Source organism: Anomaloglossus baeobatrachus, chromosome 10 (assembly GCF_048569485.1).
Source record: "Anomaloglossus baeobatrachus isolate aAnoBae1 chromosome 10, aAnoBae1.hap1, whole genome shotgun sequence".
Taxonomy (NCBI): domain Eukaryota; kingdom Metazoa; phylum Chordata; class Amphibia; order Anura; family Aromobatidae; genus Anomaloglossus; species Anomaloglossus baeobatrachus.
Genome location: NC_134362.1, coordinates 11,103,980 through 11,121,684, shown reverse-complemented (window position 1 = coordinate 11,121,684; position 17,705 = coordinate 11,103,980). Strand labels below are relative to the sequence as shown.

At 44.7% G+C, this 17,705-nt stretch overlaps 1 protein-coding gene across 1 annotated transcript in view; it reads left to right on the top strand.

The window, feature by feature from the left end:
• Positions 1 to 5,710: 5,710 nt before the first annotated feature.
• LOC142255073 (uncharacterized) overlaps positions 5,711 to 17,705 on the top strand; it is a 29,570-nt gene continuing 17,575 nt past the window's right edge. Inside the window, exons 1-2 of the mRNA XM_075326516.1 lie at positions 5,711 to 5,772; positions 9,349 to 11,823. Coding sequence (XP_075182631.1) covers positions 5,743 to 5,772; positions 9,349 to 11,823 — 2,505 coding nt within the window. The 5' untranslated portion in view covers positions 5,711 to 5,742. The remainder of the gene's footprint in view (positions 5,773 to 9,348; positions 11,824 to 17,705) is intronic.

The following is a 17,705-nucleotide window of genomic DNA, read 5'->3' as shown; positions in this document are numbered from 1 at the left end:
TTCGACCCCTCTCCCTGTCCCAAGGGCGCTCCTTCCTGACTCCGTCCTGGGTGATTCTCACCACGGATGCCAGCCTATCCGGCTGGGGAGCGGTATGTCTCCACCACCGAGCGCAGGGCACTTGGACTCCGTCCGAGTCAGCCCTTTCAATCAATGTGCTGGAAACCAGAGCCGTGCTTCTAGCTCTCCTAGCTTTTCACCACCTGTTGGCGGGCAGGCACATTCGAGTCCAGTCAGACAACGCGACAGCGGTTACCTACATCAATCACCAAGGCGGGACACGCAGCCGCCTGGCAATGTTGGAGGTCCAACGCATTCTTCAATGGGCGGAGGACTCCAAGTCCACCATATCCGCAGTCCACATCCCTGGCGTAGAAAACTGGGAGGCAGATTATCTCAGCCGTCAATCCGTGGACGGTGGCGAGTGGTCCCTGCACCCGGCAGTTTTTCAGTCAATCTGCCGCAAGTGGGGCACTCCGGACGTGGACCTAATGGCATCCCGTCACATCAACAAGGTTCCGGTTTACGTGGCTCGCTCCCACGATCCTCAGGCCTTTGCCGCGGACGCTCTGGTTCAAGACTGGTCCCAGTTTCGTCTGTCCTACGTGTTTCCCCCTCTAGCTCTCTTGCCCAGAGTCCTGCGCAAGATCAGAATGGAGGGTCGTCGTGTCATCCTCATTGCACCGGACTGGCCCAGGCGAGCTTGGTATCCGGACCTGCTCCAACTGTCCGTGGAGATGCCGTGGCATCTTCCGGACCGTCCAGACCTGCTCTCGCAAGGTCAGTTTTTCCGCCCGAATTCTGCGGCACTCAAAATTGACGGCGTGGCTCTTGAGTCCTGGATTTTGACGGCTTCTGGTATTCCTCCTGAAGTCATCTCCACTATGACTAGGGCCCGTAAGTCTTCCTCCGTCAAGATCTATCACAGGACTTGGAAAATTTTCCTGTCCTGGTGTCGCTCTTCCGGCCATTCTCCTTGGCCATTCTCGTTGCCGACCCTTCTGTCTTTTTTACAGTCCGGTCTGCAGCTAGGACTGTCCCTCAACTCTCTCAAGGAACAAGTCTCAGCTCTATCAGTGCTGTTCCAGCGGTGTCTCGCCCGGCTGGCTCAGGTCCGCACCTTCATGCAAGGTGCGTCTCACATCATTCCGCCTTATCGGCGGCCCTTGGATCCCTGGGACCTTAACTTGGTCCTCACGGTATTGCAGAAACCCCCTTTCGAGCCCCTTAGGGAGGTTTCTTTGTATCGTCTTTCTCAACAGGTGGCCTTTCTAGTTGCCATAACTTCTCTCAGGAGAGTCTCTGATTTGGCTGCGCTCTCCTCGGAGTCACCTTTTTTGGTTTTTCACCAAGACAAGGTAAGTTCTCCGTCCGACCCCGGACTTTCTTCTTAAGGTGGTCTCTCCCTTCCACCTTAACCAGGATATTTCCTTGCCTTCCTTCTGTCCGGCCCCTGTTCATCGCTTTGAGAAAGCGCTGCATACTCTAGATCTGGTGCGTGCTCTCCGGATCTATGTGTCTTGCACCGCTGCTCTTAGGCGGTGTACTTATTTTTGTGCTAACCACAGGGCGGCGCAAGGATCTCTCTGCTTCTAAGCCGACCTTGGGCTGTTGGATTAGATCGACCATTTCGGACGCCTACCAGAGTAGAGTACTCAGGTGCCTCTCCCGCCGGGGATCAAAGCACACTCGACCAGAGCTGTCGGTGCCTCTTGGGCTTTCAGGCATCAGGCTACGGCTCAGCAGGTCTGTCAGGCTGCCACTTGGACTAGCCTGCATACCTTTTCGAAGCACTACCAAGTGCATGCTCATGCTTCGGCAGATGCGAGCTTGGGCAGACGCATCCTTCAGGCGGCTGTCGCCCACTTGTGAAGTTAGGCTCTGCCTACTTAGTTTTTCTGTTTATTCCCATACAAGGGACAGCTTTGGAACGTCCCATGGTCTGGGTCTCCCATAAGAAACGATAAAGAAAAAGAGAATTTTGTTACTTACCGTAAATTCTTTTTCTTATAGTTCCGTATTGGGAGACCCAGCTCCCTCCCTGTTGCCTGTTGGCAATTTCTTGTTCCGCGTGTTATCACCGGCTGTTGTCGTGGACAGAGTCTCCGGTTGTTCCGGTTCTTACTCGGTTCTACTTGTGGGTGGCTATTCTCCTTCAGCTTTTGCACTAAACTGGCTAGGACTGGCTACCAGGGGGTGTATAAGCTCAGAGGGAGGAGCTACACTTTTAAGTGTAGTACTTTGTGTGTCCTCCGGAGGCAGAAGCTATACACCCAATGTCTGGGTCTCCCAATACGGAACTATAAGAAAAAGAATTTACGGTAAGTAACAAAATTCTCTTTATTTTGCACACTCACACTTCTGGACCCAGAGAGTGTCATAGGCTATGTTTTGAGGGGAAATTTTAACCCCGCTCTTTACAGTTATTCACCAAAAAACCTGCCTCCATTAAAGCGAATGGAGCTGGGAGCCACAGTGCAGCCAGAACTTCAGAAGAATGCAAAGCCACGCCCTTATATGGAATGTTGGCGTGTCACAATGCAGCCAGGGAAAGAGACAGACATAGACAGGGTAAGAGACAGACAGGGAAAGAGAAATAGGCTAAGAGAAATAGGTTGGGAAAGAGACAGACAGGGAAAGTGACAGAGATAGATAGACAAGGAAAGAGATTGAGACAGACTGAGAAAGAGACAGACAGGGAAAGAGAGAGAGAGAGACAGGGAAAGATAGAGACACAGAGAGATATATACAGAGAGGGAGACAGACAGAGAATGGGAGAGAAACCGAGAGACAGTTACTATCCCGGGCGTTAATACATTCTATTTTGTTAACAATAGTTATTAACCCGAGCGAAGCCGGCTAGTACAGCTAGTCTAATATATAAAGCTGTATGTGTGTATGTCCGGGATTGGCATCCGCACCGTCTGTAAAATAGTGAGTTTATGGAGATTGATTCATAGACTGGATTACATATATTCATAAATATATGTATATTATCGCCCATCCCTTTAAGGAAAGTCTGTGTGTTGGAAAATGCTAAACCAAGAGTTTGAGATGGTAAGAACCAAACTCATCTGTTAGTCGTCCATCAAAGCCATCTGACATTGTTTGTCAAAGTTGTCAAAGTAGTGCTATATATTGTTTAGAATGTTGGGCTAAGAGCTGAAATAGCTATGAGAAACGTTTTACTGTAAGTTACTGTTACACTGAGGTCAAAGCTCAGCGAGCTTCAAAGGTTTATAAATATAAGACTGAAGTAGGTCTTGTTACAGGTCTCTAGTGCGCAAGTACACTTATTTCGCGGGTAAAATGTACCACGTGACATGATGTAATGCTCAAACTAAAATAAGGATAGTTAGTTTTTGTGTTACCATGTAAAGAGATAAGGACAATCAGGAGGAGGGGTTTTGGGTTATAAAAGAAGCCCACACTTCAAAGGTAGTGGAGAAGGAGGGAGGAGAAAGACGGACTCACCAACCCGACCAGACGATCTACAGACAGAGAGACGGCTTACTACATCACAGCTATGTAAGGCATATGAACTGTTATTTTTTTCTATCTGTCTCCATCTATTAACTCAAGCCAAGACAGTTATTTTTCTCTAATGACTGTAACCCTCCAATTCTTATCTGAATAAATCCATAATATGTTTTTGACCTATCTTCGCTCCAATCATTATATACTGGCTATGCAGTTGTCGCCGTAAACCCATTATTTAACATTTGGCGAGCACCAGCCTGAATGATTGTGAACCACAGCTGTTTTCTGTGAAAGGTGATTTTTTTCACGCTGCCTATTATTGCAGAAGGACTCTTTTTTTTTTTTTTTTTTTTCTCTTTCTCACGTCATTCCCTGCCCTTTGTTTAAGAAGGGGGGTCTGTGAGTTTGGGAGTAATCTTTCTGTCCAAAGTGCTGCAGGCAAAGACGATACACTGTGTCCACATCACGAGCCTAAGAGAGGGTTAACGTGACAAGCTGCAAGGAGGTCGTATGTGTCAAGCCTTGACGGTTGGAGCCATTCTCAGGACCATCCATCCAGTCGGTTGAAGCCATCTGAAGCCATTCCATCCAACAGACGGTTGAAGCCATTCCAGGACAAGCATCACATATTGGTGAGAAATGGAGTTTATTCATGATTATTTTAGTAACTGTCATGTAGAGTATTTATTTGATCATACACATAGTGACGCACAGTTATGGTCAAATCTGTACCGGCAATGTGAACTTGAGAATCTTAAGCTAGATAAAAAGTTTTTTACTATAAATCGGTTACAGAAAAAGATACAGAATGTATTGGGTATGGTATACACTTACAACTCCATGGTGGGTGGGGCACAGCCATATGCACGCACTATCTGTATGGTGACTGACACACCCATAACAACAGGCACGTCCAATCCAACAGACACACACGTCACAGATTCAGAAACAACAGATTGTCCAAATTGTTCGATATTAGCAGAACATATCGAACATCTGGAGGATCAGTTAGAAACAAGAGCAGATTTAATATCAAAACTACGGAAAGATATTAAATATGTATCTGTTAATACGAGACAGAACAAGACAGAAGCTTCAGGTTCAGACATCCCGGACAGGCTGGATACGGCCGAGGACGAGAGTCTGAATGAGGGGGAACTTCGGAAAAAGAAGTTACATGATAAGGCCGCCCGTCTTAACATTAAAATCCATGACCAATTAATGAAAATCATTAAGGACATACCGAAATATGATGATAAAATGGACGCCTTCCATAATGCGGACATTTTTGAGTCACATTCCGATAAATATAATCTGACAAATGAACAGAGAAACAAGATTTATAGGGTATGGCTTCCCTCCCACATGGCAAAAAGGTTACAAGCAACACCTAGGACAGACGAACACAATGACCTGATCCATGACACAAAGGAAGATAGGCTGAGACAGTTGATTCTCTTTACCACAGGAGAGTCTACCCCAACAGTCGAATTGTTAGAAAACCTTAAGACACACATACAGGAGGATCCGTTTGTCTTCCTCGTGAAATTCGAGCAAGGATATCGTTTGATAATGGAAATCGGATCTGATCAAGAACCGCCTTCCATGATCAAGGCCTTTGTTAAAAAGTTTAAATATTTGGACCCTGCTTCATTCGAAATAGCTTCTAGGATGGAAAGTCTACAAGAGGTCACGTCATTTATTGATAGAATACGTAGACGAATGAAGCAAAATCAGGTAAAATCAAAAATAGCCATGATAGAAGGGAACACTGACACATTAGTATCCCAGGAAAAACAGATCAAAAACAACAAAAGACCGGTGTTGAATTCTAAAAACAAGAATTCAGGGGGGGGTAACAGGAAAAGCACAATTCATTGCTTTTTCTGCGGCCTACCCGGACACCTGAAGTGGGAATGCAAGAAATTCCTGAGGGCGGGAGTTGAGGAAAGGCTGGGTAAGGAGAATGGACTGATGCCAAACACATCCAGTGCCCCTCCCCCATCTTCAGCACCTCCACCTTCATACACGCCCACTCGTACTGACAACAGAAATAACCAATCACCATACACGCCCACTCATACTGACAACAGAAATAACCAATCACCATATGCACCTCTGACCAGACAGATAAGGGAAATGACCATACAGGGATTGGATGGAAGGGGCAAGACATCTGTTGCTCTTCTCCCTTCTCCATCATCCTGACTGGCAAAGCCGGTCCCCAGGCTCCATCCACTGGAATTCGTCACTCGAGTTTCAATGGATAGCTGTGGTCGACCATTTTTAAAGGTAAATCTTGAAGGTCAGGAAGTAACATTTCTCCTTGATACAGGTGCGCAATTGAGTGTCACAAATGTTGATTTACATTTAAAGCCAGATTCCCCTGTATGCACAATTGTTGGTTTCAGTGGTAAAAATGGAACAAAGGTGACTTTAGCGCAGGATGTTTCTTTGGAAATACCTGGTTTTTTGAAAACGAAAATGGATATTTGGTGTTGTCAGGATACTGAGAATATAATTGGCACTGATTTTATGGAAAAGCATGGCTGGATTATTGATTTGGGTAACAAAACAGTATGGAAAGATTCTAACGGTTGTAAGGCGGTAGTTATTGATCCAGATGAATATAGTCATGTCGGGACCATTTGTTTGACCGATGTAGTGTCAGCAGATCATTTGTGGCCTGAAACTGGTGGTGATGAAGTATTGACTGAGTTAGTACAGCGGTTTCCTTCTTTATGGGCTCAGTACAGGAATGAGGTTGGAACAATGAAGGATGTAATTGTCAAAATTGAAGGCCGAGACCCACCTCCTCAGCGTCAGTATAAGTTGCCTCCGGAGTCAGTTGCTCCGATGTCGAAGATTATACAGGAATTGTTGGCTCAAGGTGTCATACGAAAGGCAAATTCGGTTTGTAACAATCCATTGTGGTGTGTTCTGAAAAGCGATGGTAGCTATAGGATGTTGTTGGACTTGAGGATGTTCAATAAGTGTACTCCCAATGTAGCACCGATTGTAGCTGATACACATGACATGATGTCGAGATTGGATGCTAAGGCAAGGTATTTCTCAGTGTTGGATATCAGTAATGGTTTTTTCAGTATACCAATTGAGCAAAGTTGCCAATATCGATTTGCATTCAACCACCTCGATCAGCAATATGTATGCTGTAGGCTTCCTCAGGGGGCTAGTATGTCGCCAAGCATTTTTCATCAGGCGCTAGCGAACGTTTTGTCGAAATTTTCTCGTCCGGAATGTTTATTGCAATATGTGGACGATATCTTGTTGAGTACGGAGGATGAGAATTTGCATATTTCTCTACTGGCAGAATTGTTTGAGCTGCTGCATGATGCAGGTTTAAAACTGAATACCAAAAAGGTCAAGCTGATGCAGACTGAGGTCAGGTTTTTAGGAGTTCTGCTAAGTCCAGGTACACGGCGACCCCTACAGGACAGAATAGAGGCAATTGCATCTCTTCCAATTCCAACATCACACAAGGCACTAAGACATTTTTTAGGACTTGTAAATTACTCAAGGGATTTCATTGAAAATTTTGCTGACAAAGCCAGACCTTTGTATGATCTTTTAAAAGGTGACAATGATGATTATTTTGGTCCCTGGAGTGTCGAACAGGAAAAAGCCTTCACAGAATTGAAACATGATCTACAACACGCACCTGCGTTAAGTATGGTGGAAAAGAACGCACCTTTTGCGCTTCAAGCACACACTTCAGAGACAAGTATCTCTGTGGTTTTGCTGCAGCTGCAAGGGGGGGAATGGAGAATCTTGGGGTACTTCTCTAAGCTTCTCTCACCTGTTGAGAGGGGGTTTGAGGTGTGCGCAAGACACCTGGTGGAAGTGTATTTTGCAATAAAAATCACTCAACACATCATCGGGTTCCAAAAGGTTATTCTCCAAACGCCACATTCCACACTGAAACTTCTCTTTGAGAAAAACATCCCAGGTGTGTCAAATCAGAGATTTGCCCATTGGTTGCTCTCATTGTCTCCAAATCAAATTGAGGTAGATTATAAGGCCAAGTATGTTCTTCCTCAATTGATGCAGTATGAAGGACAAACCCATGATTGCATAGAAACGTTCCATGAACCAAGTCCATCTCTCTTCAGACGACAGTCGGAAGACGCAGATGAACCTGTGTTTGTAGACGGTTCTAGATTTTTTCTGGAAGGACACTATCACACAGGATATGGAATTTTCTATTCCAAGCGAGGACAAGTGGTAAAACACAAGTTACCGAGTCATTTCTCAGCTCAAAGGGCAGAGATAGAAGCGGTAAGAATGGTCCTACAGCTGAATGAAGCTGATGATCAAACTCCAATGGTAATCTACAGTGATAGCTCCTATGTTGTCAGATCCCTAACCGATTACCTGCCTGTTTGGGAAAGGAGAGGCTATGTGGACTCGTCCAACAAAGCCTTGCTGCACCGCGAAACTCTAGAATCAATTTTTGAGATGGCATCTAGGGCCCCAAATAGATTTGCTATAGTGAAAGTCGCTGCACATCAAAGATCTGATGATGAGTTATCTGTAGGAAATGCAACCGCAGATGCTCTAGCCAAAGAAGCTGCCCTGACAGGAGAGGAAGTGTTTGACTCTGAACCTTCTGAGAATTCAGCGGTTCAGAGAGCAGACACGTACATACCTTCATTTGCAGAAGAACAGAGAAAAGATCCTTCTCTTGTTATTTTTCTGGATGATCCAAAACCTCCTTTCATCTGTGAAAATGGGGTTTTGTGTCACAATTCAAATGAAGAATTGCGTCCAGTTGTACCAAAACATCTACAGGTAGAATTCACTCGATACAACCATGAGAGTTTAGGTCACTTGGGACAACAGAAATTGTTAGTCATTCTCAAGGAGAAATTTTATTGGGAAAAAATGGACGAAACAGTTCAAAGTGTTGTACTATCATGTCTCATTTGTGCCCAAATAAATCCAAGACCTAAAGGACAGAAGCCACCACTTCTACGGATCGCACCTGCAGATGGTCCATGGTCTACACTGCAGATAGACTATATTGGTCCTTTACCCTCAGGTAAACATGGTCTCAGGTATGCATTGATTGTGGTAGATGTGTTCTCAAAATGGGTAGAAATATTACCTGTTAGGGAAGATGATGCTTTGTCCACAGCAAGGGAATTGGTACAACATGTCTTTTGTACTTGGGGGATCCCAAGGATGATTACCTCCGATCGAGGTAGCCACTTCACAGGTAAAATCATGCAAACTGCTTGTGCTATTCTAGGGGCGCGACAGCAATTTCATGTCCCCTATCATCCACAATCTGCGGGAATTGTGGAAAGAATGAATAGGACAATCAAGTCCAGAATTGCAAAGATGCTTTTGGACAAAGGTAACACTTGGGTTGACAAGGTTCCTTTCATACTGATGAGTATAAGAGGTTCAATCTCTTCTACAACTCAATTCACTCCGTTTGAGTTGATGACGGGAAGAAAAATGCCATTGTGGTTTCCACATGAGCCATTTTTATCCACTCCACAAAAAGATGCTATCTCAAGGTCCCAATGGTTGAGATCGCTACAGGAGAACCTGAAAGCGATTCTGCCATATGCGGCATCGAGAATGCAGAAAAAGGAGCCACCCTATGAGTCCAAATTCAAGAAAGGTGCTCTAGTGATGATCAAAACCTTTCGCAAGAGTGGACCATGGGAGTGTAATTGGGAAGGTCCTTTTGAAGTCCTTGAGACTATGGGACAAGTCATGATTCTTGTGCACCGAGTGTCAAATGTGGTAAAAAAGACCCGGAAAACACAAAAAGTGTGGGTTCACGTTGACCAGTGCAAAATATTTGTGACAAAATAATGATACTGCATTTCTTTCCAGGAAGAAATGGATTCCTATACGAACTGGAATAAAGAACCCAAAGACTTTGAAGGAAAGATGACATCAAGCCTTCTAGAGAAAGAACATCTTCCCAAGCTCAAGACAAGCTTCTACGTGATGGGATCTACGTTCCTGCTGCTTTGCTTTATTTTCGTCATTGTTTACATGTTACATCAAGGAACAATCGCCAATGATGTGAATGAACAGACTAGAGAGATTCAACATTCTCGAAGACCAAGAGGATCAGATACACGGAACTTACTGACAGAGGACATCACGGACAATTCTGTGGAGATAACAGGAAATATCTGCATGGGATATGGAACAAAATGTTGCATTGAATTACATTTCATACACGACACAGACATAATATTACATGCGATTGCAGGACCTAAAACTAGATTCACACAATTACAAGGAGAATATGTACACAATAATAAAACTGGTACATGGGAATGTTCTCCTACAGATGTACTATACTGGAACATAGAGATCAGAGGTGATGAACCTGCTGTATGGTCCGGTGATATTACAAATGACATGATTGCAAAGGGAAAGTTTGGAAGATCCAAAACAGAAATTTTGTTAAAAACTCAGGTTTTTGGGAAAATTCTGGATCCTTCTTTACTCTCCATCACAGAAGGAGATAAAGATTGGGTCAAAACATGGAATTTCCAGATAACACGGGAACCTGTGCAAGTTCAGGTATCTGTAGTGTTTACCGCTACTAACACTATAGTTCCGGAAATAAGGGTTTCACCACAGACAGTACATAATAAAGTAAATACATTACCCATAATGTTAAAATGTGACACAAGGTTGAAATTGCCTTCTGAGTCTTTGTTGACATGGACCAAAAATTCATCATTTTTGGGAAGTTTTTTAAACAGTCCAACTAATGTCATTCACAGAGGTCAGATTGGTAATATCAGGTGGATGGATGATACGTTCATTTTTTCCATAGAGAATCCATCTTCCAGGGACTCTGGAATTTACCAGTGTTGCGTTGAAACAAAGACACATTACAGACATTGTAAAGACGTTAGTGTGAATATTTGGTCAGCAGCAGATAGTGCATGCACAGACACGAGGTTCATGCCGTCTTCTCCTTTCCAAATTAATCAATTTCAGTCCAAGTCCTTATTAAGGGATGGAGAATTTATGACAATGGTGTGGATTTTCAATATGTCTCATTGGAAGATCTCTACCAGGTTTCCTCAGTGTCAATCACATCTCATAAACATGGAGATGGGGATAGAACAGTGGTTTGGGAAAAGAACAACTCAGACTAGGAGTAAGAGAGGAGTGTTAGAAGGAATTCTGGGAGGAATTGGGACAGTGGGAAGTCTGACTAATGCCATGAATATACAGACACTTAAGTCAGATTTGGATAATATTGGTTTTATTGGAGGAAAAGGTGTAAAGGTTCAGAAGAGTCTGAATCAACTTCTGGAAAAGATGGTAATGAATACAGCTGCTGTACTAGGCTCTTCCGTGTCACATCTACAGGATGCTACATTAGCTCTCGTGGAAAGCACACACGAAACACAAGTAGCTAAAGCGTGCCTGGAGATACAGGTAGAGTACTCTTCTAATTTGAAGCTGATTGCACAAGCTTTACAGAGTGGAATTACTCCACTGGGAATACTGCGAAATTTACCTGTAGAGTATGATTTTGCATTGAATCATACGGATTTGTGGGTAAATAAGTGGTTAGGATGTGAACGAAACATTTGTGTTGGCACATCGCTAATCCCGGTGATTGGAAGAGAGGGGACTATTGTTCCTGTTACAGTTTTGGGTATACCTGTGAGCAACACACAACAAGTGTTCTATCAACTGCAGTACACAGATTTTGCATTTGATGGAGTGAACACTGAACAAGTAGATATTTCTTCATGTTTGCATTTTGTTTCTAAGGTGATGTGTTTACCTGGACAGGATAAGGTGATTTATCATTCATGTTTTCATAATCATTCTTCTTGTCATGCGAGAATAGAGACTGTACAGACATTACATGATCTGGTGACTCCAGTAAGTCCAACTAAGATATGTTTTCAGGTCATGTCTGAGACAGAGAAGGTTTCTGTTTACTATTCTACTTGTGTACATAAGGAAAACCTACCTATGGGTTTGTATTGTATAGAAGGAAATGTGAGATCTCTTTCAAAGAAGGAAGGAAGTTTTAATATCACTTCTATAGGAAAGAGAAACTTAACGGCATTTCCGATACAATTCAATTTATCACAGATAAATGATTTTCCTTGGGATATGTGGACAAGTGAAATAAAGAAAGACAAGGGTTTGTTAGATTTATTAACGAAACAGTTAAAGGAAGCAGAAATTATATTCAGACATGAACAAGGTGAATTAAGTGATATTGAACACGAATGGAATGGAATGTCAGGTAGAACTTGGTGGAAGAGTTTTAGTAAATCTGTACATTCCTGGTCTCAGTCATCTTTTCAGTCAGCGGTTGGTAATGTTTTATTTAATCCCATCATAATCATATTTTTATTAGTTTTGATGTGTATTATATATCAAGTTTTTGTGATGTGTAGAATTCAGAAGATATATAGGAACATAAAAATAGAAATGAAAAAGGAAGATAACATTCTTAGAGGAATGTTAAATCGCAAGATGACTTTTTGACAGAAAGTTGCAGATTGGTTTATCAAGTCAAATATTGGTCTAGAATTTCCAACAAGAATGTATGTGATACGAATGATGACACGATTGAGTTAGGGTTTCCCGGGGTTCATCAAACTTCCATATAAGGGGGGACTGTAAAATAGTGAGTTTATGGAGATTGATTCATAGACTGGATTACATATATTCATAAATATATGTATATTATCGCCCATCCCTTTAAGGAAAGTCTGTGTGTTGGAAAATGCTAAACCAAGAGTTTGAGATGGTAAGAACCAAACTCATCTGTTAGTCGTCCATCAAAGCCATCTGACATTGTTTGTCAAAGTTGTCAAAGTAGTGCTATATATTGTTTAGAATGTTGGGCTAAGAGCTGAAATAGCTATGAGAAACGTTTTACTGTAAGTTACTGTTACACTGAGGTCAAAGCTCAGCGAGCTTCAAAGGTTTATAAATATAAGACTGAAGTAGGTCTTGTTACAGGTCTCTAGTGCGCAAGTACACTTATTTCGCGGGTAAAATGTACCACGTGACATGATGTAATGCTCAAACTAAAATAAGGATAGTTAGTTTTTGTGTTACCATGTAAAGAGATAAGGACAATCAGGAGGAGGGGTTTTGGGTTATAAAAGAAGCCCACACTTCAAAGGTAGTGGAGAAGGAGGGAGGAGAAAGACGGACTCACCAACCCGACCAGACGATCTACAGACAGAGAGACGGCTTACTACATCACAGCTATGTAAGGCATATGAACTGTTATTTTTTTCTATCTGTCTCCATCTATTAACTCAAGCCAAGACAGTTATTTTTCTCTAATGACTGTAACCCTCCAATTCTTATCTGAATAAATCCATAATATGTTTTTGACCTATCTTCGCTCCAATCATTATATACTGGCTATGCAGTTGTCGCCGTAAACCCATTATTTAACACCGTCGCAGCTACAGCCACAAAATTTTGCACACTCACACGTCTGGACCCAGAGAACGTCATAGGCTATGTTTTGAGGGGAAATTTTAACTCCGCTCTTTAGTTATTCACTAAAAAACCTGCCTCCATTAAAGCGAATGGAGCTGGGAGCCACAGTGCAGCCAGAACTTCAGAAGAATGCAAAGCCACGCCCTTATATGGAATGTTGGCGTGTCACAATGCAGCCAGGGAAAGAGGAAGACAGACAGGGAAAGAGACAGACAGGGAAAGAGAGAGAGACAGGTTAAGAGACAGATACAGACAGGTAAAGACAAAAAGACAGACAGGGAAAGAGAGGGAAAGAGACAGACAGGGAAAGTGATAGAAAGACAGGGAAGTAGACAGTCAGAGACAGACAGGGAAAGATACAGACAGACAAAGATAGAGATATATATACAGAGGGAGAGACAGACAGAGAATGGGAGAGAAACAGAGAGACAGTTACTATCCCAGGCAGCGTCGGGTGTTATTTTGTGAGGCAAAATTTTAACCCCGCGCGTTCCAATTTACCAATCAATTTTGCCCCTATCTACATAATAAGGAAAAAGTGAAACGAAAAGTGTTGTGGGCAAATTGACAGCTCCAGATGTGAACAAGGAGGACTTAAAGAATGAGAGCGATGGCGCCAAAGAGTATATACCGTACAGTTGCTAAGGTGGGGGCCCGACATGGGATACTCACCACACTCTGGGATATGAACACACAATGCGCCTCAGCACACATCTCACCACACATACACCAACCTCACCACATAATCACCCTAAACACACACAAGTCTGGTACATATACCACCCTCAGCACACATCTCACCACACATACACCAACCTCACCACATAATCACCCTAAACACACACAAGTCTGGTACATATACCACCCTCAGCACACATCTCACCACACACACACCAACCTCACCACATAATCACCCTAAACACACACAAGTCTGGTACATATACCACCCTCAGCACACATCTCACCACACACACACCAACCTCGCCACATAATCACCCTAAACACACACAAGTCTGGTACATATACCACCCTCAGCACACATCTCACCACACACACACCAACCTCGCCACATAATCACCCTAAACACACACAAGTCTGGTACATATACCACCCTCAGCACACATCTCACCACACACACACCAACCTCACCACATAATCACCCTAAACACACACAAGTCTGGTACATATACCACCCTCAGCACACATCTCACCACACACACACCAACCTCGCCACATAATCACCCTAAACACACACAAGTCTGGTACATATACCACCCTCAGCACACATCTCACCACACACACACCAACCTCGCCACATAATCACCCTAAACACACACAAGTCTGGTACATATACCACCCTCAGCACACATCTCACCACACACACACCAACCTCACCACATAATCACCCTAAACACACACAAGTCTGGTACATATACCACCCTCAGCACACATCTCACCACACACACACCAACCTCGCCACATAATCACCCTAAACACACACAGGTCTGGTACATATACCACCCTCAGCATACATCTCACCACACACACACCAACCTCGCCACATAATCGCCGTAAACACACACAAGTCTGGTACATATACCACCCTCAGCACACATCTCACCACACATACACCAACCTCACCACATAATCACCCTAAACACACACAAGTCTGGTACATATACCACCCTCAGCACACATCTCACCACACACACACCAACCTCACCACATAATCACCCTAAAACACACACAAGTCTGCGATTATCCTTCAAAAATAAAAATCTGATTAATAAGCAGCCAAACTACAAGAACAACAAATGTACCACATAGGAAATACGGCAGCTGTCAGTCACATGACCTGTCTATATGTGTATGTGTGAGCTAATATATACTGTCAGGGGGAGGGCTTTCTGTTGCCTGGAGATTTATCAGGCTGCCAATAGCAACCAATCACAGCTTAGCTTCTATTTTGCTACAGTTAATCTGAGCTCTGATTGGTTAATATAGGCAACAATTTAATAATTACATTTCTATTTGTTTTGTGGTGTTTGTGCAGAATACATTTTTGTTAATACATTCTATTTTGTTAACAGCGGTTATTAATCCGGGCGAAGACGAAAAGAGACAGCGACAGGAAAAGAGACAGCGACAGGAAAAGAGACAGCGACAGGAAAAGAGACAGCGACAGGAAAAGAGACAGCGACAGGAAAAGAGACAGCGACAGGAAAAGAGACAGCGACAGGAAAAGAGACAGCGACAGGAAAAGAGACAGCGACAGGAAAAGAGACAGCGACAGGAAAAGAGACAGCGACAGGAAAAGAGACAGCGACAGGAAAAGAGACAGCGACAGGAAAAGAGACAGCGACAGGAAAAGAGACAGCGACAGGAAAAGAGACAGCGACAGGAAAAGAGACAGCGACAGGAAAAGAGACAGCGACAGGAAAAGAGACAGCGACAGGAAAAGAGACAGCGACAGGAAAAGAGACAGCGACAGGAAAAGAGACAGCGACAGGAAAAGAGACAGCGACAGGAAAAGAGACAGCGACAGGAAAAGAGACAGCGACAGGAAAGAAGGGAATTTTGTTACTTACCGTAAATTCCTTTTCTTCTAGCTCTTATTGGGAGACCCAGACGATTGGGGTATAGCTACTGCCCTCTGGAGGCCACACAAAGCACTACACTAAAAGTGCAAGGCCCCTCCCTCTCTGGCTATACCCCCCCGTGGTATCACGGGTACTCCAGTTTTAGTGCCAAAGCAAGAAGGAGGAAGCCAACAACTGGTTTAAACAAATTAACTCCGAGTAACATCGGAGAACTGAAAAACCGTTCAACATGAACAACATGTGTACCCGCAAACAGCAAAAAACAATCCCGAAGGACAACAGGGCGGGTGCTGGGTCTCCCAATAAGAGCTAGAAGAAAAGGAATTTACGGTAAGTAACAAAATTCCCTTCTTCTTCAGCGCTCTATTGGGAGACCCAGACGATTGGGACGTCCAAAAGCTGTCCCTGGGTGGGTAAAGAAATACCTCATGTTAGAGCTGCAAAACAGCCCCCCCCTACGGGGATGTCACTGCCGCCTGCAGGACTCTTCTACCTAAGCTGGCATCCGCCGAAGCATAGGTATGCACCTGATAATGCTTGGTGAACGTGTGCAGACTCGACCAGGTAGCTGCCTGGCACACCTGTTGAGCCGAAGCCTGGTGCCGTAATGCCCAGGACGCACCTACGGCTCTGGTTGAGTGGGCTTTTAGCCCTGAAGGAACCGGAAGCCCAGCAGAACGGTAGGCCTCTATAATTGGTTCTTTGATCCATCGAGCCAAGGTGGCTTTAGAAGCCTGCAACCCCTTGCGCGGACCGGCGACAAGGACAAAAAGTGCATCGGAACGGCGCATGGGCGCCGTGCGGGAAATGTAGATCCTGAGTGCTCTCACCAGATCTAGCAAACGCAAGTCCCTTTCATACCGGTGAACCGGATGAGGATAAAAGGAAGGCAATGATATATCCTGATTAAGATGAAACGAGGATACGACCTTAGGGAGAAACTCCGGAATGGGGCGCAGCACAACCTTGTCCTGGTGGAACACCAAGAAGGGAGCCTTGGATGACAGAGCAGCCAGCTCAGACACTCGCCGAAGCGATGTGATCGCAACAAGAAACGCCACTTTCTGTGACAGGCGAGAAAAAGAAACTTCTTTGAGAGGCTCGAAGGGCGGCTTCTGGAGAGCCACTAGTACCCTGTTCAGATCCCATGGATCCAACGGCCGCTTGTACGGGGGCACAATATGACAGACCCCCTGCAGGAACGTGCGCACCTTAGGAAGACGTGCTAGACGCTTCTGAAAAAACACGGATAGTGCCGAGACTTGCCCTTTAAGGGAGCCGAGCGACAAGCCCTTTTCCAACCCTGATTGCAGGAAAGATAGAAAAGTGGGCAATGCAAATGGCCAGGGAGACACTCCCTGAGCAGAGCACCAGGTTAAGAAAATCTTCCACGTTCTGTGGTAGATCTTAGCAGAAGTTGACTTCCTAGCTTGTCTCATTGTGGCTACCACTCCCTGGGATAATCCTGTTGACGATAGGATCCAGGACTCAATGGCCACACAGTCAGGTTCAGGGCCGCAGAATTCTGATGGAAAAACGGCCCTTGAGACAGCAGGTCTGGACGGTCTGGAAGCGACCACGGTCGGCCGACCGTGAGATGCCACAGATCCGGATACCACGATCTCCTCGGCCAGTCTGGGGCGACGAGTATGATGCGGCTGCAATCGGATCTGATCTTGCGTAGTACTCTGGGCAAGAGTGCCAGAGGCGGGAATACATATGGGAGGCGGAAGTGCGACCAATCTTGCACCAAGGCGTCTGCCGCCAGCGCTCTTTGATCTCGCGACCGCGCCATGAATGCCGGGACCTTGTTGTTGTGCCGAGACGCCATTAGGTCGACGTCCGGCACTCCCCATCGGCGACAGATTTCCTGAAACACGTCCGGGTGAAGGGACCATTCCCCTGCGTCCATGCCCTGGCGACTGAGGAAGTCTGCTTCCCAGTTTTCTACGCCCGGGATGTGAACCGCGGATATGGTGGATGCTGTGTCCTCCACCCAATTCAGAATGCGCCGGACTTCCTGAAAGGCTTGCCGGCTGCGCGTCCCTCCTTGGTGGTTGATGTATGCCACCGCTGTGGAGTTGTCCGATTGGATTCGGATCTGCTTTCCTTCCAGCCACTGTTGGAAGG